Source organism: Psammomys obesus, unplaced genomic scaffold, assembly GCF_907164565.1.
Source record: "Psammomys obesus unplaced genomic scaffold, mPsaObe1.curated_primary_1811, whole genome shotgun sequence".
Classification (NCBI taxonomy): domain Eukaryota; kingdom Metazoa; phylum Chordata; class Mammalia; order Rodentia; family Muridae; genus Psammomys; species Psammomys obesus.
The window spans coordinates 5,370,754-5,394,549 of NW_026585685.1; the positions used below are offsets into that span (position 1 = coordinate 5,370,754).

A 23,796-nucleotide genomic window follows, 5' to 3' on the forward strand; every position below is an offset into this window, starting at 1 on the left:
CGCCGGCGCGCGCGGCCGAGCGGGCGGGCGGGCGGGCGCGCGCGGCCGGCAGCGCGTGGAGGCGCGCGATGCGGAGCTGGGTTGGATGTATGGCAGGGAGGGGGCGGCGGCCGGGGAGGCTGGCTCCTCCCCCTGTGCGCATGCTCCGGCCCCCGCGGGTTATAAGGCAGCCGCGCCTGCCCCGCCAGACAAAGTGGCGAGCTGCGACGTGACCGGTCCGCCGTTCGGGTGCCGCAGCCAACGAAGCCGGCGGCGGCGGACGCGAGCGGGACCCCCGGCTCCGAGGCCCCGCGGCCCGCGATACTCTGGGCGCCGCGAGGCACACATAACGGTCAGTGCGGGCTGAGCCCGGCAGCGCGCCGCGTGGACTCTGCGGTGCCCTTGGTGCCCCGAGGGGTCGCGGAGCCCGGTAGGCACGCGGAGACTCTCGTCCCCCGTGGCAGACGGGGCGGGTGGCTGGAGGGCACGTCCCGACAGAGGGCATCGTGGGCGCGCGGCGCCGCACGGCCCCGGAACGTGGCGTGGGTGAAGGGGACCTTGAGGCGATGGGTACGCCGTCTCTCCCGGCCGAGCCGCGGGCCCCGTAGTCACGGGGCGGCCACCGGGCTGCGGGAGTCAGGTCACGGTGCCCGGTGACCTTGGGGGAGACGCTTCCAAGTCCAGGCTACGGTAGGCGCCTGGAGAGATGCTTGGATCGGGAAGAGGGACGAGCCGAGGCCGGTTCACGTGGTGCTCTCCTGCTGCCTTCTGCTCGGAGGGACGGGACTGGGGCGGGAGTTACTTGGAACTCGTGGCATGCCAGCCCAGCCTCCCCCGCCTGCCAATCGGTGTCCCACCTGGTGCCTTGCTGGGGTGGTGTGAGGACCGCATTGCCGACCGCCTTAAAAGACCACGGGTCTGAGTGAACTTTGAGGAAAGGGGGGGGGGGGGTTTGGGATAGGGGCTCTTTGTGGTCCAACCTGTGGCTTAGGCGCGTCCGCCCCGGGCACGGGGTCTCAGGGCATCCCCGTAGAGAAGACTTAAAGAGCGTTACATTTGGTCAGAGCACGCTTTCTCTGCCAGTTGCATCCCTTTTCCCGAGTGCATTTTAGCCTTTTTTAGGTTGACGTATTTGGTGCAACCAGCAGTTGCAAAAACTAGTTTCTGATCGCTCAACCAGGAAACGCACGTGTTACTACTTCAGCCTTTTCCCGTCTTCCAGTAGCTCATTATAAACCGGCCCTCTACTGCTAGTGGTTACTTAGTGACGTGCTACTTTTTTTTAAAATCATAATTAATTTTGAAATCTTAAGGCGTTATTAGATTTAGGCTGGGGTGTGTGTGTGTGTGTGTGTAGCTCAGTGGTTAAGAGAACCTGCCTTGGCCTACCATGCCTGAGGCCCCAAAGTTTGATCGCCCGCATTGAAAAAAAAAAAGTCATTCTGGTTTTGAAACAAAATGAGTATATGCTGACGTGTGAGATTAGTAATTGTATGAGAGTTTGGGAAATGGTGGGTAGGAACTAAGTCAAGCAGCGTGATTTGCCCCCCCTCAGATGCCCGCTGAATAAGGTAAGAGAGACTGCATCTCACATTCATTCATTCATTCACTCGTTCATTTATTTTAATTGATAACTGAGGCTTCCAAATGCAAGTCTTTGGGGATGTGTGTGTGTGAGATAAGGTCTTGTTTTTCGACGGTCCCTTAGCCTTTCATGAATTAAATCCAAGGTGTAAAGGCAGGAGGTATATAGGTTTACAGAGTGAGACCTTTCTCAAAAACAAAGTAAAAATATCCACGTTTTACGACTTTGCCTCCCAAGTACCATAAGAAATGACCAATAAGATATTAGGCCGTAATTGTAGTATTGGGGGTTGGGGGGCTGTTGAGAAAGGGTTTCTCTGGTAGCCCTGCTGTCCTGGAACTGTAGAATGCAGAGATAGGCCTGCCTCTGTGTTCCCGGTGCTGGGATTAAAGGCAGTCTGTTACCGTGCCCAGGTAGGATTAATTTTTTTTAATTGAGTGTATTTCAGTAATTTCATTGTGGGTTTAAGTAGGTCCTTTTAGTTTTTCACAGATTGGGTGACCTTGTTAAATATGCAGGTTCTTAGTTTGAGGAGTATTTTGAGTTTTAAAGATTTAGCTTTAAGATTTACATAATCCTAAACAGATTAAGGATGGCAGGGCATAAGGAGAGTAAACATGGATACCTATAAACTCAGGCAAAAAATAGTGTTAGATTAATATTTCCCCAACTTCTTAAACCCTTCATTCCCATTGTGCTTCAATTCCTAGAATGCATTCTGTGCAAGGTCTGGATTCCTGAATAATGCCTACTTAGTGCTTTTAATTGCCTGTGAGGACTAGGAATATGGAACTTGAACACAAGGATGCCTCTTTGAGGAAATAATATTTAGTCTGAGGTTTGACAGTGGGAGCTAGGTAGGCATAGGTGATAGGTTGAAAGGCCGTTGAAGATGGTGCTGGGGCCATGCAGACACTGAAAGACTTTCACCAGAAACTAATCATAGAGAGGTCAAAAATAATGAGGGAAAAGAAGTGTCAGCTAATGGAGGGCCTGTAGTCATTTTAATGACACAGGAAAAGACTAAACAGTCAAGTGAACTTTTGAAGTTGGTTGAAAGCTGTTTAAGTGGCTGAGCAGGATACAGGGAAAAAGCAGGGTAGAGGGGTTCTTAGAGTGGGACCGTATGGGAATACCTAGTGGGAATCCTTGAGAAAGGAAAGCAGATAGGTTTTAGGTATTTTAGAGCATAGGAGCCGAGTTGGAGTTAAGGATGTGGCTCAGGTTCTGAGCTGGAGCAAACACAAGTTTATTATCTCCATTTTAACCAGTGGGAATCCTGAGGTAGTGTGACTGCATACACCAGAATTGCCCAGCTTATAAAACTTGTAGATAAATTCAAAGCCATTTCTGCTCTCTTGTTTTTATTGGTGAAGCTGAAATTTTTTGTTTCCTCTTTACTCCGCTCTACATTCTTAGTAGAATGGAAAAATGTTAATTGACAATGGTTGAGCCACTAGTGTCTCATTGCTATCCCTTCCTACATTCCTCAGCTTCTGCTGGATTGTTATAAAGCAAATCCTAGAGGAAATTATTTCATCTCTAAATATTTTGGTATGTAGTTCTAAAAGAGATTGTATTATTATAATTGGGTTTTTTTTGAGACAGGTTTCTCTGTGTAGACCAGGCTGGCCTTGAACTCACTGAGATCCAGCTATCTCTGTTTCCAGAGTGCTGGGATTAAAGGTGTGCATCCCCACTGCCTGACCTAAAAGTTTTTTAATTAATTTTTTGAGACCTAGGGTCTCATGTATCCCTTGCTGGCCTGGAACTCAAGGTGGATCCAAGGGGTGATCTCGAACTCCTGATCCTCCTGCCTCCACCTCTTTCACCTCTTTCTTTTAAAAATAGAAGTCTTCAGAAAAATCCATAATCACATTATTCTACCTTTAAAAATTAATGTCACTGAAAACCCATCAGTATCCGGGTTTTCCGAAGTGGTGTTTATATTTATGTATTGAGGTTTTTTTGTTTTGTTTTGTTGTTGTGCCCTTGATCAAGGATACAAATAAGGTCCTATGCTGTATGTGGCTGATGTCTCTGAAATCTGATGTTTTTCGTCTATGTAATTTATTTGAAGGAGGCAGACCCTTTTCCTCAGGTTTTTCCCATCTGGGATTTTGAATTTGTCCTCCTGGCATAGTTTTAACATGTCCTAGTTTAGCATAGCCTGCTGTCCTTTGTGTTTTCTCTAGTTGGAAGCTCACTTGAAGACCAAGCAGAGCAGTCAGCTTCTTATTTCTGAATAAAAGTTTAGGAGGAGAGATCAAGTATGTTTTATGTTTGCTGCTTCTATTTGGAGACCTTGGAGACATTTTTCCTTTCTGCTGTATTCCCAGCCTGCTCTGTCATTTCCCTGTGGTTTGAAAAGGCAGTAGTTTAATTGCACTTTAATTTATACCATTCCCCCTTAATTTATTAACCAGAACACCTTTATTAAAGGTGCAATTTGAAGGAGGGAACATTAAAACACAATGAAGTAGGGTTCCACTGTGCAGCTTAGGCTAGCCTTGAACTCACAGTTTTTGTGTGCGTTTGAGTTTGAGACCCTCTCATTTAGCCTAGGCTTGCCTCTTACTTTCTGTGTATCAAGATGGCTTGAACTCATGATCCTCCTGTCTTCCCAAATGGTAAGACCACCGGCATGAGCCACTGTTTTTATTTCATATGGTATGGTGTATGATTGAAAAACTAGGTTTTTAAGAGAAATACTCAGATAAATCAAGACACATCTTTTAAAAGCCACTCTTTGAAGCTGACAATATAGCTCAGTGGTAGAAGGCTTGCCTAGCACATGGAGGACTTTGGCTTGATTCCCTCGCACTGGAAGAAGAGGGAGTTACTAACAAGTTTTTAGCACTTGGTGTTAACATTTCCTCAGTCATTCAGTAAGTACTTGACATATTTTGAAGTTAGTCTCTGAAGCTGATGGGTTCTCTTAGTGTGGTGCTCTTGATGGCTTATCTGTTTTACTGCTTTTAAAGGATCCCTGGTAGAAAAAAAATCATGATCAAGTCTCATTTTGTGGCTGTGATAGGTTCCAGACTTCTTTATTTCTTTAGATTTTAAGTGTTATTTAACACTGTATACGTGATGTGTGTGTGTGTGTGGAGAGTTACATGTGCCAAGATCCATGATATGCACGTGACCCAGGAACAACTATGGTTGGAATTGATTCTCTCCTTCCATCTTACCTTGGTTCCAAGGGTTGAGCTCAGGTCCTCAGACTCACTCCAAGTTGTTTGGGGTTTTTGTTTGTTTTTAAGCTGTAGAGGTCCCAGACTCCAGAATTTAAATGAGATGGGGTAACCGCCTCATCTGTGATCTACTCTTCCACTTACCTCCAAGGCATTTATGTTTAATGTAATACTTATTCTGTTTTGTGACTCAGCCATTTTTCCAGGCAACCAGACTTATATCCTCTTAAGTCATCTTGGTACTTCCCCTAGTAGGCCTAGGTAGCTGCCACATCCTCTTTGCCTTTGTGTGTACCTGCCTGTCCTCCATTTCTGTTGTTGCCCAGTTTACATTGCTTTGTGATTAATGCAGTGGTCTTTTTTAGCTTGTGTTATTACTGTTGTTGAGACAGGATGTCATGTAGCCTGGGCTGGATTTAAACACCCTGTATACTGGAAGGATTATCTAAGCCACCATACCTGGTTTGTATGTTCCTAAGGCCAAACCCAGGACCACAAACACGCTAGGCAAGCAAGCATTCTACTGACTAAGCTACAGCCTTCTATTATCTAATGTCATCCTCTTCTGCCCTTTAGTGTTCTGCCAGGTTCTGGTCATCTCCCTAATTAAAACCACCTAGGGATAAGTTGATTGTTTCACAAGCATGAGGACCTGAGTTCAATCCCCATGTGAAAGAGCTGAGTGTGGTAGTACATGGCTTTTTAAGTTTTATTTTAAAAATGTATATTAATCACAGTTTATTCACCTTGTATCCTAGCTGTAGCCCCCCCCCATTCCCTCCCAACCCCACCCTCACTCCCTCATCTCCTCCCATGCCCCTCCCCAAGTCCACTGATGGGGAAGGCCCACCTCCCCTTCCACGCTCTGCATGTACTGCTGAGTACATGGCTTTAATGGCAGCATTCTGGAGGTGGCAGCAGGTAGATCTCCTGTGAATTTGAGGCCAGCATGCCCTTCATAGTGAGTTCCAGGACAGCCAGAGCTATATATAGAGACCCTGTCTCCAAAAGCAAAGCAAAACCAATATGGTAGTGCACACTTGGAATACCAGACTGCCTAACCTGAACAAGCTCCAGGCAAAAATAGAGACCTTGTGTCAACAAAACCCATGCAGACCTGTGGCCTTCTTGTGTACACACACACACACTTTTTTCATGGTTTCCCACTTTCCAGAAATTAATTTGTTGGGATAAAATTAGGTCTTTTTGAGTCAGGGTCTCACTGTGCAGCAGTGTGGCATCAGAATGTCCACCTGCCTCTTCATCCTGAGGGCTGGGATCAAAGGTATGTACCATCATGCTTGGCAAATTAAATCATCTTAAGCATATTGCTATAACTAATCTTTTAAAATTCTATATGCTCTTTAATTTATTTGTCTTAACAAGGTAGCATTTTCTCCCTGTAATTTAGTTTTGTTTTGTTTTGGGGAGGCATGGCGGAGAGTCATAGATCTTACAGTAGACCTTTATGGTAAAGAATGAACCCTAATATCATGCTAAGAGTTTCAAAGTTCAGCACTCACAGGGTCACAGCGTGAGCTCACCTTCTCCACAGTAATGAGAAGGGCTTCGAAGGCTGTGCCTTTGAAGTGGTATCACTGACCATAAATAGACAAGCAGGATCCAGTTCTGTTTATTGTCACACTATTATCCTGTTGCTGATTACAACCCATAATAGCGTTCAGTTTGATTTGGTAGATTTAGCCTTTGCAGAAAAAAAAAACTTTAAAATATTCTAGTATTGTAAGTTGCATAACTGATTATTGGTTGAAAATACATCTTTCCCATGATTCTGTTTTCCTCATATAACTTCTCTGGCAGTGTTTGTGGGGGGGAGGTTTGTATACTGGCGATGTGTATTGGTTACTTTCCTCATAGTTTCCACCTGGCAAGAAGCAACTTCAGGGAGGAAGGTTTTATTTCAGGGTGAGGAAGGCAAGGCAGCAGGAAACTGGTGGCAGCAACGAGGCTGCTTGCTCACACCTGGGCCACTGAGGAAGCAGAGCAGAGTTGTAAAACCTCCAGGCCTGCCCCTAGACCCACTTCTTCCAGCTAGGTTTTATCTCCTAAAGCTTCCTCAACTTCCCAAACAGTACCACCAGCTGATGACTAAGTATTCAACTACATGAACCTGTGGGGAACATTTGCTTCCAAACCATGACAGGATAGAAGCCAGTTTGTGGCTGAAAGAGTGGAAACTTGGGGCAGCTGCTAGAGGCAGTTCTTTGCAGGCCTGACCGCTTGAGTTAGACTCCTGGGTCCACAAGGTGGCAGGAGAGAACCCAACCCTGGACAGTTTTCCTCTGACCTCCGAGGGAGTGGTGTCCATACCTTCGCACAGGTACATTCTTTCTCTTTAAATAAATAAAAGATTTAAAAAGAAAGCATAATCACACTTGTGTTTGTAAACTGTCTTGAGGAGTAGGGTCTTTTAACTTGGTTATTGGAGTTAGCTTTCTCTCTCCATTCATTCGTTCGTTCGTTCGTTCATTCATTCATTCATTCATTCATTCATTCATTCATTTTTCAAGACAAAGTTTCTTTGTGTACCCCCAGCTGTCCTGAATCTCATTCTACAGACTAGGCTGTCCTCAACTCAAAGATCTGTCTGCCCCTGCTTCTCCCCAACCCCACCACCACCCTGGTAGGCTTTTGTTTTCTCTTAATATTACATTTCTTGAGAGAGACTGTGTGTGTGTTTTGGGTAGTTCCTATGGAGGACAGGACAACTTGCAAGAGTTGATTCTTAACCATGTGTGTCCCTGGGATCAGACTCAGATTGTCAGGCTTAGTGGCAGGTGCCTTACCTGCTGAGTCATCTTTTCAGCCCAGTTACTGAGATTTGAGGACCAAAGCAATGTTTTTACCTAATTTTCTTTTCTGTGTTCCTGTAGGAGGGGTCTCTACCCCCTGTCCTATCATAGGTTTTTAAACTCACAGCCTGCAGGATAATCTCCAAGATGTGTGGAGTTCATAAGAGTTTGTACATTTGTTGGAATTTCAACTGGTTGTAGGCTTCTTGTGTTAGCTTTATCAGCTGTTAGACAGACTTGTCACCATTTCAACATTGCTGTGGTTATTACACTAGGACTTTACAATGTCCAACTAAAAAATGTTCTTAGTTCTACTTTTGAATTTTACTTTATGCATCTGTTTTGTTCTTGTTTTGTTGTTGTTTGTTTTGGGGGTTTTGTTTTTGTTTATTTTTTTAAGGATAGGGCTCACTTTGTAGCATAGGCTGGTCTTGAATTCACTTTGCAGATTACACCGACCTCAGATTTGTGGCTCCCTTCATCCTCCTTCAGCCTCCTGGGATTACAGGTGTGCCCTGCCATTCCCAGTTTAAAAGTGTGCAGATTTTACCGCAACTGCCACAGGAACCTGACAGCCTTTAGGGAAAGGGTTATTGCTATTTCTTCGTGAGAGTGAGGCTAGCAGAGCCTATCATGGTGCTACACAGCAGAGATCTTGTCCTCATAGGATTATGTAATCATGATGTCACAGGTTAATAAGTAGATTCTTTGGCCACCTAGAGTGATTTTTCACAAATGCAGACAGAGTACTTTAATTAGAAAGTGTATGTGCCACCAATTATCTTAATTTGGGTATCTTAATTTGACTTGGGTTTTCTGGCCCTGTTTCCAGTAGGTTCACATCAGCAAATATATTTAAAATTCATTCAAACCTTCTCTTCAACAGCTCAGCTGGAAGAATCTAAAGAGGTCATTGAACCTCAGGTTTGAAATCCTTGCAGATTAGAAACAGCCTCTTGTGATTATATTAGTACTTTATTATCACTCTGTCACCTAGAAATCTCAGATGAGTAGAAGGGAAGCAAGTCATTTAATAATCACTCTAACAAAAAAAAAATCAAATACTCATTTGGAAATTGTATATTTCTAATTAAAACCTAGTAATTATTTTAATGACAACATAGGGTAAGGTTTGTATCATCAGCAATTAGGAAGGCTGTTTAAAGGCTGGGTATATGGTTCAGTGGTTGAATGCTTGCCTGGTTGGTGTTCAGTGTATTTAGCATTAAGTCTTTTACGAAAAGCCACTCATAAGATAGAAGAGTATCACACTTGAACTGACACAAAACTACAGTATTTATCTTTCTGAATCTGGTTTATTTTATTCAGCAAATGTTCTTGGGTTTGTTCCATCCATGTTGTCACAAATGATTTTCTTTTTTTATTTGGGCTTATTAATACTCCATTGCATGGGGTACCATTGATTGACAAGGTTGCTTTTGTCTTTTTTTAGAATTTATTTTTTATGTGCATTAATGTGAAGGTGTCAAATCGCTTGGAATGGGCATTGCAGACGGTTGTGAGCTCCCTGTGGGTGCTGGGAATTGAGCCCTCGTCCTTTGGAAGAGCAGACAATGCTCTTAACCACTGAGCCATCTCTCCAGGTGCTGCTTTTATGTCTTGACTGATGACATTTTTAAATTATTTGGATGGGCTGTGTTCATGCTGTGTATGAAAGAGAGGGCAACTTTGGAGTTTGTTTTTTATACTAGCCAAATAGTGTGGTGTCTTATCAACAGTGTCAGCTGAGCAAGATGGTGCATGTTTTTAATTCCGATATTCTGAAGGCAGAGGCAAGAAGTTTGTAGAGGCAAGATTACACTTTGTGTCTTTATATAGTATGATGAAAAACTAAACATGCTATAATTTTGTGAGTCAGATCCAGTATTCAGAATTCTGCTTTTTCATAGATGCTTTTTCCTTTTTTTTTTTTTTTTTTTTTTTTCCTCTTTGGGGTGGGGGTGGAGGTTAGGGAGGCAGTGACTAACTGCTGGGGACTAAACCTAGGGGCCTGTTCATGTCACGTTTACGTTCTGTGACCAAGATACACTTCCTAATTCCTTCATAATCTCTCCTTCCCTCCTCTCTTCTCTCTCTCTCTCTCTCTCACTCTCTCACTCTCTCATTGTGTGTGTGTGTGTGTGTGTGTGTGTGTGATTGTATTCAATTTAATGTGCAAAAAAGACAAAAGAACAGACAGACTTCCTAGTGAAGTTAACTTGGAGCTATTCTAGAGGACAGAGAGCTAGGTCAAAACAGTTTAATGGGAGGTTAAATAAGCCTTATGGATCTGATTGTCAGAATTTGAAGCCTAACACTAGTAGTTTATGCTTAGTAATGTATAAGGAGCTTTAGATACATTCTATATCTTTTATATTCACAAGTTGGCTGTTTTCCCCTTAGGAAATGGTGGTTGGGTTTGTTTGCATTCATATCCCCTAACCCCCGTGTCTGTGGGAGAATGATCCTGTGGTTGTGTGTGCCTCAGAGTTGGATAGCCTGGGGCTTACATGAAGCACCCACTGTGACTGTTGGCAACTGAACTCAGGCCCTTTGCAAGAGCAGTATGTGTTCTTAGCCTCTGAGCCATGTCTCCAGCCCACTAGTATAATGGGGGGGGGGGCTTTTTGGGGGGATGGGGGAGTTGGGAGGACAGGGTCCCACTATGTAGATCTGGCTGTTTTTAGAACTCACTATGCAGACCAAACTGGCCTCATAACTCACAGAGATACTCCTGCCTCTGCCTCCCAAGTGCTGGGATTAATGGTTTGAAACAATTCCCAAACAGTTAGGCAGCTGAATCTCAGCATTCAGGACCAGTCTGGTGTACATAGTGAGCTCCTGGACAGTCAGGGCTATATAGTAAGACCACATCTGAGGAAAAATAAAAACAATAAAAATGTAAACAATAAGATGCTGGACGGTGGTGGTGCACACCTTTAATCCCAGCACTCAGGAGGCAGGTGAGTTCCAGGACAGCCTGGTCTACAGAATGAGTTCCAGGACAGCCAAGGCTACAAAAAACAAAACAAAACAAAGCTTTTGTTTCTACTGTCATTTCCAGTGAAAGAGTGGTGCAGAGCTTATTTCCTAGTGTCTGTTTCCTGCCCTACTCCCTTGTGGTGTTGCTTTATAGTCATGTACCTGCCTGAGCTAAGTCTCCTGCCCTGAGTGCTGCCATTTCTGGCATGCCCCACCATGCTTGGCTTCTTAGAAGGCACATTTTCTCATTATTCTCTCCCTTAGTTTAATCCCTCTGTTACTTTAAGGCAATAACACTTAAACTGCTGCACAGTGTAAGATCAAAACCTTTAAAACTTATGTTCATTTAGCCTGAGTTTTAACATGTGAAGTTTGTATGTGTTCCCTTTTCCTGAACTACAGGCAGAAGGTCAAGTCCTGTGATTTACTTTTGGGGTGAGGCCTTCTGTGTAAGTTAGAGAACTGCTGGTGTAAATGGAGATTTTTATTATTTACAGTTTATTCACTTTATCTCTACTATAGCCACCTTCCTCCTCCCCTCCCAATCCCACCCTCCCTCCCTCACCTCCTCCATGCTCTTCTCCCAGTCCACTGATAGGGGAGGTCCTCCTCCCCTTCCTTCTGACCCTAGCCTATCAGGTCTCATCAGGACTGGCTGCATTGTCTTTCTCTGGCCTGGTAAGGCTGCTCCCCCATCAGGGGGAGGTGGTAAATGGAGATTTCTAATTAGAATTTTTATGTTAATTGTAACAATTATTTGTCAGATGGTAGAATTATATTGAATCTGTTTGTGGGTTTTTGAATGTTTGTTTCCCCTCCCCCCCCCCACCCCCTAAAATATTTTGGAAACTCTTACTTGTGACTCTTTCTAAAGTTACTTAAGTTGAAAATCTGGATTCTGTAGAAAAGGTGTTATTTAACTTGATGAGGCAAGTCTTCATGACTAAAAATTAGAACTGTCTTTTAATTGGGACAAATCATAGCTGGCAGCTAAGCGCGGAGTTTAATCACGTCCCGCACGTATTGCTGTTCTAGTCAGGGCTTGATGTGTTACACAGCACTGTCTGTGTGTAGGGGTTATTCTATATATGTAAATACTCCTGATCTCTTCAGTAGTTCTCTGGAAATTTTTAAGTAGTCTCTTTATGGTTAGATAAAGGGGAGAGAAAGTGAGTGCCTGGAGCACTTGTACTTCAAAGATTTAAATCCAATAGCACGGCTGTGTTGAGCTTTTTATTATTCAGTCAGGTTCAACTTTTAAGAAACTTTAGCTTATAAAAATGTTTTTATCTATTCTCTACAACAGATTTACACACACACACACACACACACACACACACACAGGCTATGTTTTTAAAAGAAGGATCAGCCACATCCTTATATTTAGAAAGAACCTTTAAGTAAAAACTGTATTTTTTAATAAGAACAGGTCCCTGGGGTCATTTTGACCTACCCACATTACTGAAGAAAGGTTTGGTTTACTCATCCTGGGTCGCACTGTGGTTCTCTGTCCCTTACAGTAAAAATCTGGGTTCTCAAAGGAAGAGAAATGTTTCCTGTGATTGCGTAGATCTAGGGAGAGCCTTGTGCCAGAAATCAAAAGAGGTTAGGGTAGAACACTGAAGTGAGAAAAGGGAGATGTCGTGTCTTCTGTCTTAGGTGGACTCTAAACACACCTGTGTATGTCATAAGATCTTAGGGCAGAATAGAGATTTGGGGAGAATGGGACAGACTGATGACAAGACAATGGGGGCGCAGATATGAGCAAATTATGTGAAAATGTCAGTGAAACTCATTATTTTACATAGTATTAACAAAACTGGGTGTGTAGAAAAAATATATTTCCAGCACTTGTAGAAGGAAAATCAGGAGTTCAAGGACAACCTCAGCCACGTAAGAGTGTGAAGGCAGTCTGGATTGCATGAGATTCTCAGGACAACCAGTTTTTTAAAAAGTTCTCGGAACGGTCACTAACCTTATCTCATCTGTACAGTTAAACTCTTTCTTTTCTGTTTTCCAAGTTAGAATTGGGATGGTGTCACACAGTAGGTATCTGCACATTGATTTCAATTGGCTGGGGTTTTATTGACAGAAATCGGTTTTATGTGCTTGTGAGAACTGGCCGTTTTAGAGTAAGTGGTGCTTATTTTCCACAAAGAGTTACTGCCCGACACTGATAACCAGAGAACCATTTAAAAAAGATCACAGAGTAAAATTCAAAGAAACCTTTTCCCCCTCCCTTTAGGAGACAGGGTCTTAACTATGCACCCTTCCCTGGCCTGAGTAAACATACCCCAACAAGAGATCTCCTTTGTCACTGATTGTTAAAAGGCATTCAGTATGGACACGTATCAAGCCAAGCAAATATGTATGTTATTACAGAAAAAGAATTTGTGAGGGCTATTCTGTTGACGTTTTTTTTTCCATTTCATATCCTTCAGTTACTAGATTTGCACTGCATTTTGGAATACATCTCCACTTAAAATGCCACCTGCAATTGGAGGACCGGTCGGATATACCCCGCCAGATGGAGGCTGGGGATGGGCAGTGGTGGTCGGAGCTTTCATTTCCATCGGCTTCTCTTACGCGTTTCCCAAATCCATCACTGTCTTCTTTAAAGAAATTGAAGTTATATTCAGTGCAACTACCAGTGAGGTGTCATGGATCTCATCCATCATGCTGGCCGTCATGTATGCTGGAGGTAAGTACCCACCGCTCTCTTAACTTACATTGAGTAGCCAGAGTCTGGGCATTTTAATATCTTCCTCAATGAGGCGCTTTGAAGTGTTACTTCCTGAAGTTTTCTATTACAGCATGCTTTTTGTCCCTGATAACACTGGCAGCTCGTACTCCCTTCATTCCATTGTGGTTTTTGGAACAGAAATGAAAGTGTGAGGAGCTCAAGTATTAGCTGTGTTTTAAAAGCTCTCGTAAAATGATGTGTGCAAACCTGGTTTTTCTTGCCGTCTGCCAAATACTTGAAAAGTAAACATTTTAAAATACTGAGTTGCAAGATTTTATAAAGCTATTCAAATGTCTGGAATAATGTATAGTTTAGAGTAAAATCTGTAATTTTAGGGACTGGGCTTGTGCCTCAGTCATGAAGCGGTGAAGACAGCTGGCACCTCTTTGGCCCGTGCACACACCCAGCGACAAAAGCTGAATAAGGTCTTCCCTTGTTCCTGTGATGTTATGGGTTCTAAAAGCATTTCAGCCGTACTTAAACTTGAATTCCGTCTCCCCTGACCCCTTTGTTTTCTTTGGCATGGTGTGGAGGCTATGTAGAAAATAAGTTGCCTATTTAAAACACTGTTTGTTTTACCTGGAGACATCAAACCACAATTAAACATGAAAGTTAAACCTGCCATAAAACTTGCGGTTGGTTGTTTAGTAGGAGTTCTGGGGCAGATCGTTTTTGTTTAGCTGGGTTGGCAGGGTTCCATGTTGTCTTATGGGACATCTAACAAGATATTTTTTGCTAAGAATTCACTGTCAGATTATACTCACGTGTAGCTGTTTAACAGGAAAGATTCTACTTGTCAATGGTGAATAACTTAGCCTTAGGCTGCTAAACTGGTGGCAGATCCAGCAGCAGTCCTTACGAGGTCTCCGGAGCGCGTGCAGCTCTGAGCTGCTTGTTGTGGGGGAGAACACTAATTCTGCTGTTCTTTTTGATGTAAGCCCACGGACAACACTGTGTACTTGAAGTCATAATTGAGGCGGGGGCTGGTTTTTTGAGACAGGGTTTCTTTGTGTTTCCCTGACTGTCCTAGAACTAGCTCAATAGACAGACTAGCGTCATTCACAGAGAGCCACCTGCCTCTGCCTCCCAAGCGCTAGGAGTAAAGGCATGTACCACCACCACCTGGCCTCTCCCTTGTTTTTTGAAAGCACGATTCTCACTATGTAGGCCTGGATGTCTTGGAATTCAGACATCTGCTTGCCTCTGCCTTGGGATTAAAGACATGTGTCACTATTGTCTTTAACATTTTTAAACACAGGTCTCTGGGTTATATAAATATGTTTTAAAATAAATTTTCAGGGCTAAATTATATGTCACTTTCTTTGTGGTTTTGTGATGTGAGTGTAGTGGCACAGAGGCCAGAAGACAGCAATGGGACTTTTGAAGCTGGAGATGTAGACAGTTGTAAGCCGCCCATTGTGGGTGCTAGGAACCAAACTCAGGTCCTCTAAAAAGAGGAGCAAGTGCTCATAACCACTGAGCCATCTCTAGTCACAGACATTATAGTTTTCAAGGGCTAGTAATCTTTAGGGTTTGGACTCTTTTTTTGCCAGAATCTCTGTAAACAGGTTTTGATTATGGTAGCCAAAACAAATTGGTGTAAACACCCAGAGCCACACTAGTGTTCTGCATGTTCGCGTAGACTGCCAGCCAGAGTGTCATTCATCTAGCTGCCAGAGCTTGGGGGAAGGTCAGTTGCACTCACTGCACATGGTGCTTTCTTTTGGGGATGGTTCCTCCTTTGTTCTCACCCAGTTAATGAGTTAACCTGCGCGGCATCTCTAAGTTCATGTGACAGTGTGCCTGCTAACTACCCCTCTCTGTTTTAATGATAGTTAATCAGGACCATTCTTTCTAAATAATACACCCCTAAGAATTTTCATCATGTTTACAACTATCAGTCCTTTAACCTGGGCACTCTTGTTTCCTGTTTGTTTGCTTGTTGAAGCAGGGTCTCTGTGAAGCCCTGGCTGTCCTGTAACTTAGAGTCACGGAAGTCCTCCTGCCTCTGCCTTCTAAAGGCTGGAATTAAAGGTGTGAGGCACCACATGTGGCCAAAGAAAAATTTTAGTTGCTTTTGATTAGTTTTTATCCTTTTGGGGGAACTTCAGATATTATGAAATTGATAACTAACTTAAACTTCATGGAACAATAGCAGGGCAATATTTATTTTAGGACTTTGGCTATATCAAATGTCATGAATAATTCATATGAAAATATTGTACAGATATTCTGTCAGTGTCCAGTTCTTTGACACTATGCAGACTCCAAACTTAAGTTTTCAAATGATCTGCGACCCTATGAAGTGGTGATTTTTGTTCATTAGGCCTCTGGCGAGGGCCTGCTCTTTATAGCCTTCCAGGCCACCTCATGTGGCAGAAGGAAAGATCTGCTCCCTTAGGCTTCTTTCTTAAAGATACCTGATAGACTTTCGAGGCTCTGAGCAGTTACTTCCTACAGGCCCTGTCTCTCAATACTCTTGCTTTTTTTTGAAAATTTTATTTTTTATTAGTTATAATTTATTCACTTTGTAAATGCTCTTGCTTTTGGGTTGAATTTTTACACGATTTTCCCCTACTATGTGAAGATGAAACCCAGAGCCTTGCTTATTTCCAGTCATCTACTGTAATCAGGCAGATTACAATGTCTGGTAAGCTGTCATTCTTTCCTTAAGTCCATATCTATGAAGTGTGAAACTCAGGTGTTTTATTACAATTCCAAATAAATGAAATTTAATATGTGATTTTGTAATCAGCAGGAGTTAGCTTTTCTTCTTTTTGTTATTGTTTACATAAGATAAGCAAAGCATAGCCAGCAAGGCAAAGTTTGAGGGCACCGTGCCTCACATAGCGGCCAACAGTGCACTGTCAGGCTTACGAACCATGGGTGATGGACACCATTAGTTCTCTAATTGAAATGACCCGCCTTCACATTTGTTTCTTCTTGTGTGGATACGGGAATTTATACCACATTTTTTATTCTCTCCTAGGTCCTATCAGCAGTATCCTGGTGAATAAATATGGCAGCCGCCCAGTAATGATTGCTGGTGGCTGCTTGTCTGGTTGTGGCTTGATCGCAGCTTCTTTCTGTAACACAGTGCCGGAACTTTACTTGTGCATTGGTGTTATTGGAGGTGAGTGGCTACAGGTTCATTTCGTTTCATACTTATTTATTTATTTATTCATTTACTTATTTATTTATTGTCACTGTTTGATGATACACTTGTCATTTTAGGGAGCTGCTAGTGAGTACTAGCGAGATGGCTCAGTGATTAAAGCGATAGCCGGAGTCTTCCCCCGGACCCACATGGTATAAGGAAGGAGAGGGCTCCAGTAGGGGCAGCCTCCACACCATGGTCTGTGTGCACACTCACATACAAAATTGTTTTATTTACATGATAGGGTTGACTGTGTATCCTTGGCTGGCCTGAAAGTTGCTATGTAAAGCAGACTGGCCGCAAGCTCGGAGCCCCTGCCTCTGTGTGCCCTCCCCATGCTGGAGTTAAGGGGATAAAGTGCTACTATACAACATGTGGTCGCTGCTGACTTGACTTAATGAAGAGAGAATCACATCCTTTTAAGAATAGACAGTGATAGCAAGGCAGGTGGCGCAGGCCTGTAATCCCAGCAATAGGGAGGCAGAGCCAGCCTGGTCTACAGAGTTCCAGGGCAGCCAGGACTACACAGAGAAGACCAGTAAAAGGAATAGACAAGGTGAGATAAAAGTTACGCAGTGATTTGTGGAAGGTTAGTCACTGGCTGTTCTGTCCTTCTCTTTTCCCTAAAAGGAATAGGACAGTGTGCTATCCAGATAACATGTCTGAAAGTTAAGGGTACTCTGTTTTTTCCGAACAGAGTTTTTCTGTGTAGACGAGGCTGGGCTCAAACTCAAGAGTTTGCCACCTTCTTTTGCCTCCTGAGTGCTAGGGATAAGGATGTGTATCACCACACCCAGCTCTTACGGGTACTCTTGATAAGCCTTCTCATTTTTCAATTTAGTCATCAAATTAAGAAAATGACCTGTTGAATATTATAACATGGCCAATGTACAAGCCTAACCCTTTAATGTTTGCTTGTTTAGACCAAAAAGGATTTTGTATATTTTGTCATTATTTTCTTTCAGTTAACCATATGAACAGCTTTTAATGTCATTCAGTATTTGAGACAGAACAAAGCTTGTAATGTCCAGCCCTGCTCCAGGGATTGATCTGATTGGGGCAGTGAGGGAATGAAGAGGGGACAGTTATATACAGAGCAAAGCTGAGGTCAGATAGGCAACTCTAGGAAGCTCAGCATGGTTACTCTATACAGTTAAATAAGGCAGGGTTAATTATACATAGCTGAATAAAGACAGGGCTTATGGTATATAGCTGGAACAAGGGACCAGGTTTAGCTAGGTCACAGGCATCACAATTCCTGGAGCTGGAGTTATAGGTGATTGTTAGTTTCCCTGTGTGGATGCTGGAACTCCAACTCAGATCCTCTGCAAGAACAGTACGTGACCTTAGGCACTGAGCCATCTCTTTAGCCCCACTTAATCTTTGTTTTTTCAAGACAGGTTTCTCTGTGTAGCCTTGGCTGTCTTGGACTCATTTTGTAGACTGGGCTAGCCTCAAACTCACAGTGATCCACCTATTTCTGCCTCTGCCTCCCTGAGTGCTGGGATTACAGGCATGTGCCACCACACCTGGCCACCCCACTTCCTCTTTTGTCTTTGCTTGGTAAATAATTTCAAAGATACTCCTGTTTATGACACCATGTTATCTTTGCTCCTTTTCCCTAGGTCTTGGGCTTGCTTTCAACTTGAACCCAGCTCTGACCATGATTGGCAAGTATTTCTACAAGAAGCGACCATTGGCCAATGGACTGGCCATGGCAGGCAGCCCTGTGTTCCTTTCTACCCTGGCTCCACTTAATCAGGCTTTCTTTGGTATTTTTGGCTGGAGAGGAAGCTTCTTAATTCTTGGAGGCCTCCTACTAAACTGTTGTGTAGCTGGGTCCCTGATGCGACCAATAGGGCCAAAACCAACCAAGATAGAGAAACTAGCATCTAAAGAATCTCTTCAGGAATCTCGAAAGTCTGATGCACATACAGATCTCATTGGAGGAGGCCCCAAAGGAGAAAAGCGGACGGTCTTACAGACAATTAATAAATTCCTGGACTTGTCCCTGTTTGCCCACAGAGGCTTTTTGCTGTATCTGTCTGGAAATGTGGTCATGTTTTTTGGCCTCTTTACCCCTTTGGTCTTTCTTAGTAACTATGGTAAGAGTAAGCATTATTCCAGCGAGAAGTCAGCCTTCCTCCTTTCCATTCTGGCTTTTGTTGATATGGTAGCCAGACCTTCCATGGGACTTGCAGCCAACACCAAGTGGATCAGACCTCGGATCCAGTACTTCTTCGCAGCTTCTGTTGTAGCAAATGGAGTGTGCCATTTGCTAGCACCTTTGTCTACAAGCTACATTGGGTTCTGTGTCTACGCCGGAGTCTTTGGATTTGCCTTTGGTTGGCTCAGCTCTGTATTATTTGAAACGTTGATGGACCTTGTTGGACCCCAGAGGTTCTCCAGTGCTGTGGGCTTGGTGACCATTGTGGAGTGCTGTCCTGTCCTCCTGGGGCCACCACTTTTAGGTATCGTATATCTCCCTATGTTTTGTGTTCTGATCTGGTTATAAAACTGTTGAAAACAGCAGCTCTACCTTTAAAGCATTTTAGTAATATGGTGCATTTCAGTATAGTCAGGTAGAAGAGTAGCTCTTTGACCTTTTGAAAGTGCACCAGCGACTGTCCTAACCACTGTGTATCTTGGATCTCGCAAAGCTTAGGGTAATTTTAGTAGCAGTTTCATAAGTAGAGGCAAAAGCTTCAGAAGGTGGGATAATTGGGCTTAGCTACATTAGTTTATGAGTTATATAATTTGAGAGCTTGGGTTACTAAACTTTCTTTTTGTTTGCTTGTTTGATTTGGGTTTTGTGTTTTTTTGTTTTTTGTTTTTGTTTTTTGTTTTTTTTTTTTAGCAAAATTTCTCTATGTAGCTCTGCTGTCCTGAAACTTTCTCTGTAGACCAGGCTGGCCTCAAACTCAGAGGGAGGTGGAGCCTAAAGTTCTGGGTTTAAAGGCACATACTACCACCACCACTAGGCTTGATCTTTTTTTTAAAGTCCCAAGTTGGGCTGGTGGTGCACACCTGTTACTCCAGCACTTGGATGCTAAGGCAAGATGGTTTTGGGTTCAAGATCAGCATTGGCCTGCACGATGAGATCATCTCATGTTCCTACTTCCTTTTAAGATATTCATGGCGATTTATTTGGAGACAGGATCTTAATCAACCAGTTGACCTTAAATTTGTTCTATAACCAAAGATTGCCCGGAACACCTCCTGACCCCTTCCATGTCCTCCCCTAAGTGCTAGGTTTATAGGCAGGTGTCACCATGCTTAGAGGTGGCTTTTGATAGTGCTCCTTTCCAGGTCCTCCCTGGTAAATTACAAATATCAGTTTCCATCTTCCATTCTTCCTGGTTTGCCCCTTACCATGTCTTTCACCCTTTTACAAACTCCTGTCTTCCTTCAGCATCCCATTTCCTAATGTGGCTTCCAAGGCTCTGCAGAGCTTGGCCCTACCTGTTTCTCCAACCTTCCTACCTGGCCCATTGCTCTCTGCTCTAGCACCCAACCCTTGCTTTCCTGCTCATACACTACCTGTGCCTTTGCATTGGCTGTTCAGGCCTAGAGCCTCTCCACCCTCTTTTCCTTGACAGATCCCTCTTTCTGTTGTCTCAGCTCAAGTGATGTTTCAATAGAAGCAGCATTCTTCACCCACTCGCTAGTCTCCATCACTCATGTTCTGGTACCAGAACCCACAATGTAGCACTTGTCTGTTTGTGTGATAGCCATATAGAGATCCATTCAAATTGGTCAAGTGGTGTCATTACCGTCAGACAACACAAGCTTTTGGGAGAGGATGTGATGAGCCATTTTCCAAATTCATTTGTTGTCAATAAATAGTAGAGAGGTTTCCTGTAGCAGAGGTGGCAGGTTCAGGCCCCACCTTGGACCCCTGCACTCCTTGGCTAGCCTGTAACCTTGAAGTTATTACTGTTCTGGTGCTTGAGTTTCTGTAACCACTGGAAGATACATTTCATTACACATTTGGTGCTGAGAGTACTGTTGGCTACAGAGCAAGTGTTCCGCAGAAGCGCTGATAAAGAGCATTGGCCTTGGTGACTGGAGTAGATCTGTGTAGCCTTGGACACTCTCAAACTTCCTTTGAATTACAGTTTTTCCAATTGTGTAGTGAGAGAATGGATTGTGTTCTCTGACCATTATCATTGGGATTTGCAGAGTTGATTGTTTTCAATTTGAAAATAGAAAGTATAAGGCCAGTCAAAATCAGAGATAATTTTGTACTAATGCCTCATTCCTGGGCTCTTTGAAGGCTGGTTTGGCATCTTCCTGAGTGGATCCTTACACTATGAGAGAGGTATCCTTTGTTCGTTCTTACCCACAGAGCCTTGTTTTCTGCATCTTCAGGCCGCCTCAATGACATGTATGGAGACTACAAATACACGTACTGGGCTTGTGGCGTGATCCTCATCATCGCAGGCATGTACCTCTTCATTGGCATGGGCATCAACTATCGACTGGTGGCCAGAGAACAGAAAGCAGAGGAGAAGCAAAAACGGGAAGGTAAAGAGGACGACGCCAGCACAGATGTTGATGAAAAGCCAAAGGAGGCAACAAAAGCTGCACAGTCCACGCCACAGCAGAATAGCTCCGGAGACCCTGCAGAGGAGGAGAGTCCTGTCTGACCTGTGAAGCGAATAGTAGAGCAGTGTGTGACCCAAACATCTGAAACCATCCTGCTGGCCTCTAGTCTACCAGTGGTGCTTAATGCAGACAGTGGACATTTGTGTGAAAACCTACCAGGTGTTCATTGGTGGATTTTTTTTTTTCCACTCCTTACCAATCCCTGAATTTAAAATATACTATGCTTTAGGTAGGGAGTGTTTGGCAAAGGATATGGGAAAGAAGTGGGGATATTTTGTTTTGTTTTGTTTTGTTTTAATCTTAGCTTTTAACAGTGTCATGAAGATTATAATATGTGCCTTAAGTTTTAGTTTTTAGAACTCTTTAGAGGGCCTTAACTTTTAAAACCATTCTGCTGAATTCATCTATTTTCAATGTCATTTTGAAAGGAAAAATAACAACTAGCTTGCTTGAGGTAACTCTAACCTTAATCTCGTTTTGTTTGTAATGCTTTGTCAGACATTGTTACCAGAACATTTATCAATAGAAATATTGGTTAAAAGTAGGAGGTTTATAAAATACTGACTCAAGTATTTTTCTAGCATCATAGTTGCCTGGCGTATGTGCCTGCTAGGTATATATTTAAGAAATTTAGAACATATAATTCTGGAAACATCTTGGCTGTTTCAGCCATAGTCTGTCACCTGCTGGGTTCCTTGTCTTCTCAGATGCTTACTCCAAGCCTAGTGCTAGTGTTGTCACTAAATTGCCACCTTTGCTCCTATCCAGAGACATGGAGTGGGTCAGAGGTTATTGGCCATTTTTGAAATCAACTGAGAAAGTATTAAAATCTATAAAACATTTTTTCAACACGTCTGATTTCACGTAGACAGGTATTTCAAGCATCAGCTGAATTCATCTTAGGTTTTCCCAATACCCTAGTTATGATATGGATATGAGACTCTTGGAATCTGAGTGTGTGGGTTTGGGGGCTTTGGGGTCTTGAGGATTGAGCCCAAGGCCACAAGCATGCTAAGCGCATGCTGTACCATGAGCCACACCCCACCAGTACCCTGGAGCCCTCCTTAACCTCTGAAACTTTTCTCTTTTGATTTTTTTGATAGTTCCATTTATATCCTCGTTTAGAGCTGTGTGTGAGATACTCAGTACAGACAGGAAGTGTATGCTATTTGTTTTTTACATTGTTTTTCAGTATTTTTGAAATCAAGAGAGCCAAAATTTGGCCCCAAGGAAGCCAATAAAGATAAAATTGGGAGGGACTTCTTGGGTGGGTTTGGTTTCAGTAAGTACCCACCTCCCTGCCAACACACACCAAGGCTTAAGGAGAAACTTCTATCATGCTTGCAATTATTTGACGTAGTCTTACCTCCGCAGTCCTTAGCTTTCTGACCCTTTCACTTCCCTGAAATGTAGAAAAATGGGTTCAGCATGAGGATAGGAGGAAAGATGACCAGATTGAATTTTTTTTTAACCGATGTCTTCTAAATAGAGGCAGAAGGGATAAGATATATAACACTGAATTGTACTCAATGCATTTAAAATACCATTGTAATTGACAGGGTGAAAATAGAGATTTACAACCTTGTGTAAGAAGCTGACTTTTTCCAAATAAAGCATTTATTTTATTTTTAGAAAACAGTTCTTCCACATGTTTATTTGTGAGGTATATTGTGTCATCATTTTTATTTCTTTTTATTTTGACCTTTCTGATATTGAATCATCAGTTTATATGCCTTGACTTGTGCATGTGGCTTATTTTATGTTGATTTTTCTCCTTGAAGACAAGCAGGGAAAGATTTTAAACCTTTAAAACCACGTGTCTCGAACTGCTATTGCCTGATGCAGTCAGCCTTAATGACACAAGGGAAAACTTGCAATATATAGTGTTGTGGCAGAAATTTACAGAGGGAACCTTGAAGGTTTCGGCAGATATCACTGCAGTCTGTACTCTGCCTCTTCTGTGAAGCCATGTTGAATCTCTGTGAACATTTCTTTTCTATAAAAATGGAAGTTTCTGTTAAGGATGGAATCTGGAGTTGTGTTTAAATCCTGTTCCATCTCGGCTGCTAACGCTGCATTTTCTGGGCAAGTGTCTTGTGTGCTCAGGATGGATTGAGCCCCAGGCAGTATGATGCAGGATCACCTTCAGTCTTCAGAAAGAAGGGTTCTGCATCTGTAGTCAAAACCCAAGCTGCCGTAAAACTGGAACTTGCAACTAAACTTTGCTAAGTGCTCAGTCCTGGTGTTTTTCCCATTAAAGAGGTTTGGTTCCGGCAATTGCTCTGTCCCTGGGCTATAACCACAGTCCATGGAATTTACACAAGATCAGTGTTAGTGAAGTCTGTGTAACAGTTAGCACAGGCCTCTGTCCCTTCCTCGTTCCCTTTGAAATTTTATTTCTGTTTACGGGGTTGTAGTGTCTGCTTAGAAATTAAGACGAGTACAAGCAAATCACACAAATGAAATTGGGAACACCTTTACCATCTGAGATGAATAGTTTGGTTGGTTTGGGTTTTTTGCTTTGTTTTTAGTTTATAGTTAAATCGTTGTTTACCTTTCTTCCTTCAAACCCCTCCCATGTACATCCTTCCTTGTTCTCACTGAAATTTATGGTCTCTTTCTTTATAATTGTATACATGTTCCTAAATATAGAAATACAACCTGCTTGGGCCATATGTTACTTGTGTGAGGGGAAGACCTCCTTCCACATTAGCATGCCTATTGGTGTCCTC

General features: G+C 43.0%; 1 protein-coding gene across 1 annotated transcript; it reads left to right on the forward strand.

Annotated features, from left to right (window-relative positions):
• Positions 1-177: 177 nt before the first annotated feature.
• Slc16a1 (solute carrier family 16 member 1) lies at positions 178-22,649 on the forward strand. Its single transcript, XM_055628819.1, has 5 exons — positions 178-331; positions 12,998-13,257; positions 16,289-16,432; positions 18,082-18,927; positions 20,828-22,649. The coding sequence occupies exons 2-5, from the start codon at positions 13,041-13,043 to the stop codon at positions 21,103-21,105; spliced, it is 1,485 nt and encodes a 494-aa protein (XP_055484794.1). The 5' UTR covers positions 178-331; positions 12,998-13,040; the 3' UTR covers positions 21,106-22,649.
• The last annotated feature ends 1,147 nt before the right edge of the window (positions 22,650-23,796 follow it).

Bases quoted from the DNA above. Each gene is read 5' to 3' on its own strand.
- Slc16a1 (XM_055628819.1), top strand. From the start codon at position 13,041: ATGCCACCTGCAATTGGAGGACCGGTCGGATATACCCCGCCAGATGGA. The intron at 16,433-18,081 runs GTGAGTGGCTAC...CCTTTTCCCTAG, and splicing joins GTGCATTGGTGTTATTGGAG to GTCTTGGGCTTGCTTTCAAC. The intron at 18,928-20,827 runs GTATCGTATATC...CTGCATCTTCAG, and splicing joins CCTGGGGCCACCACTTTTAG to GCCGCCTCAATGACATGTAT.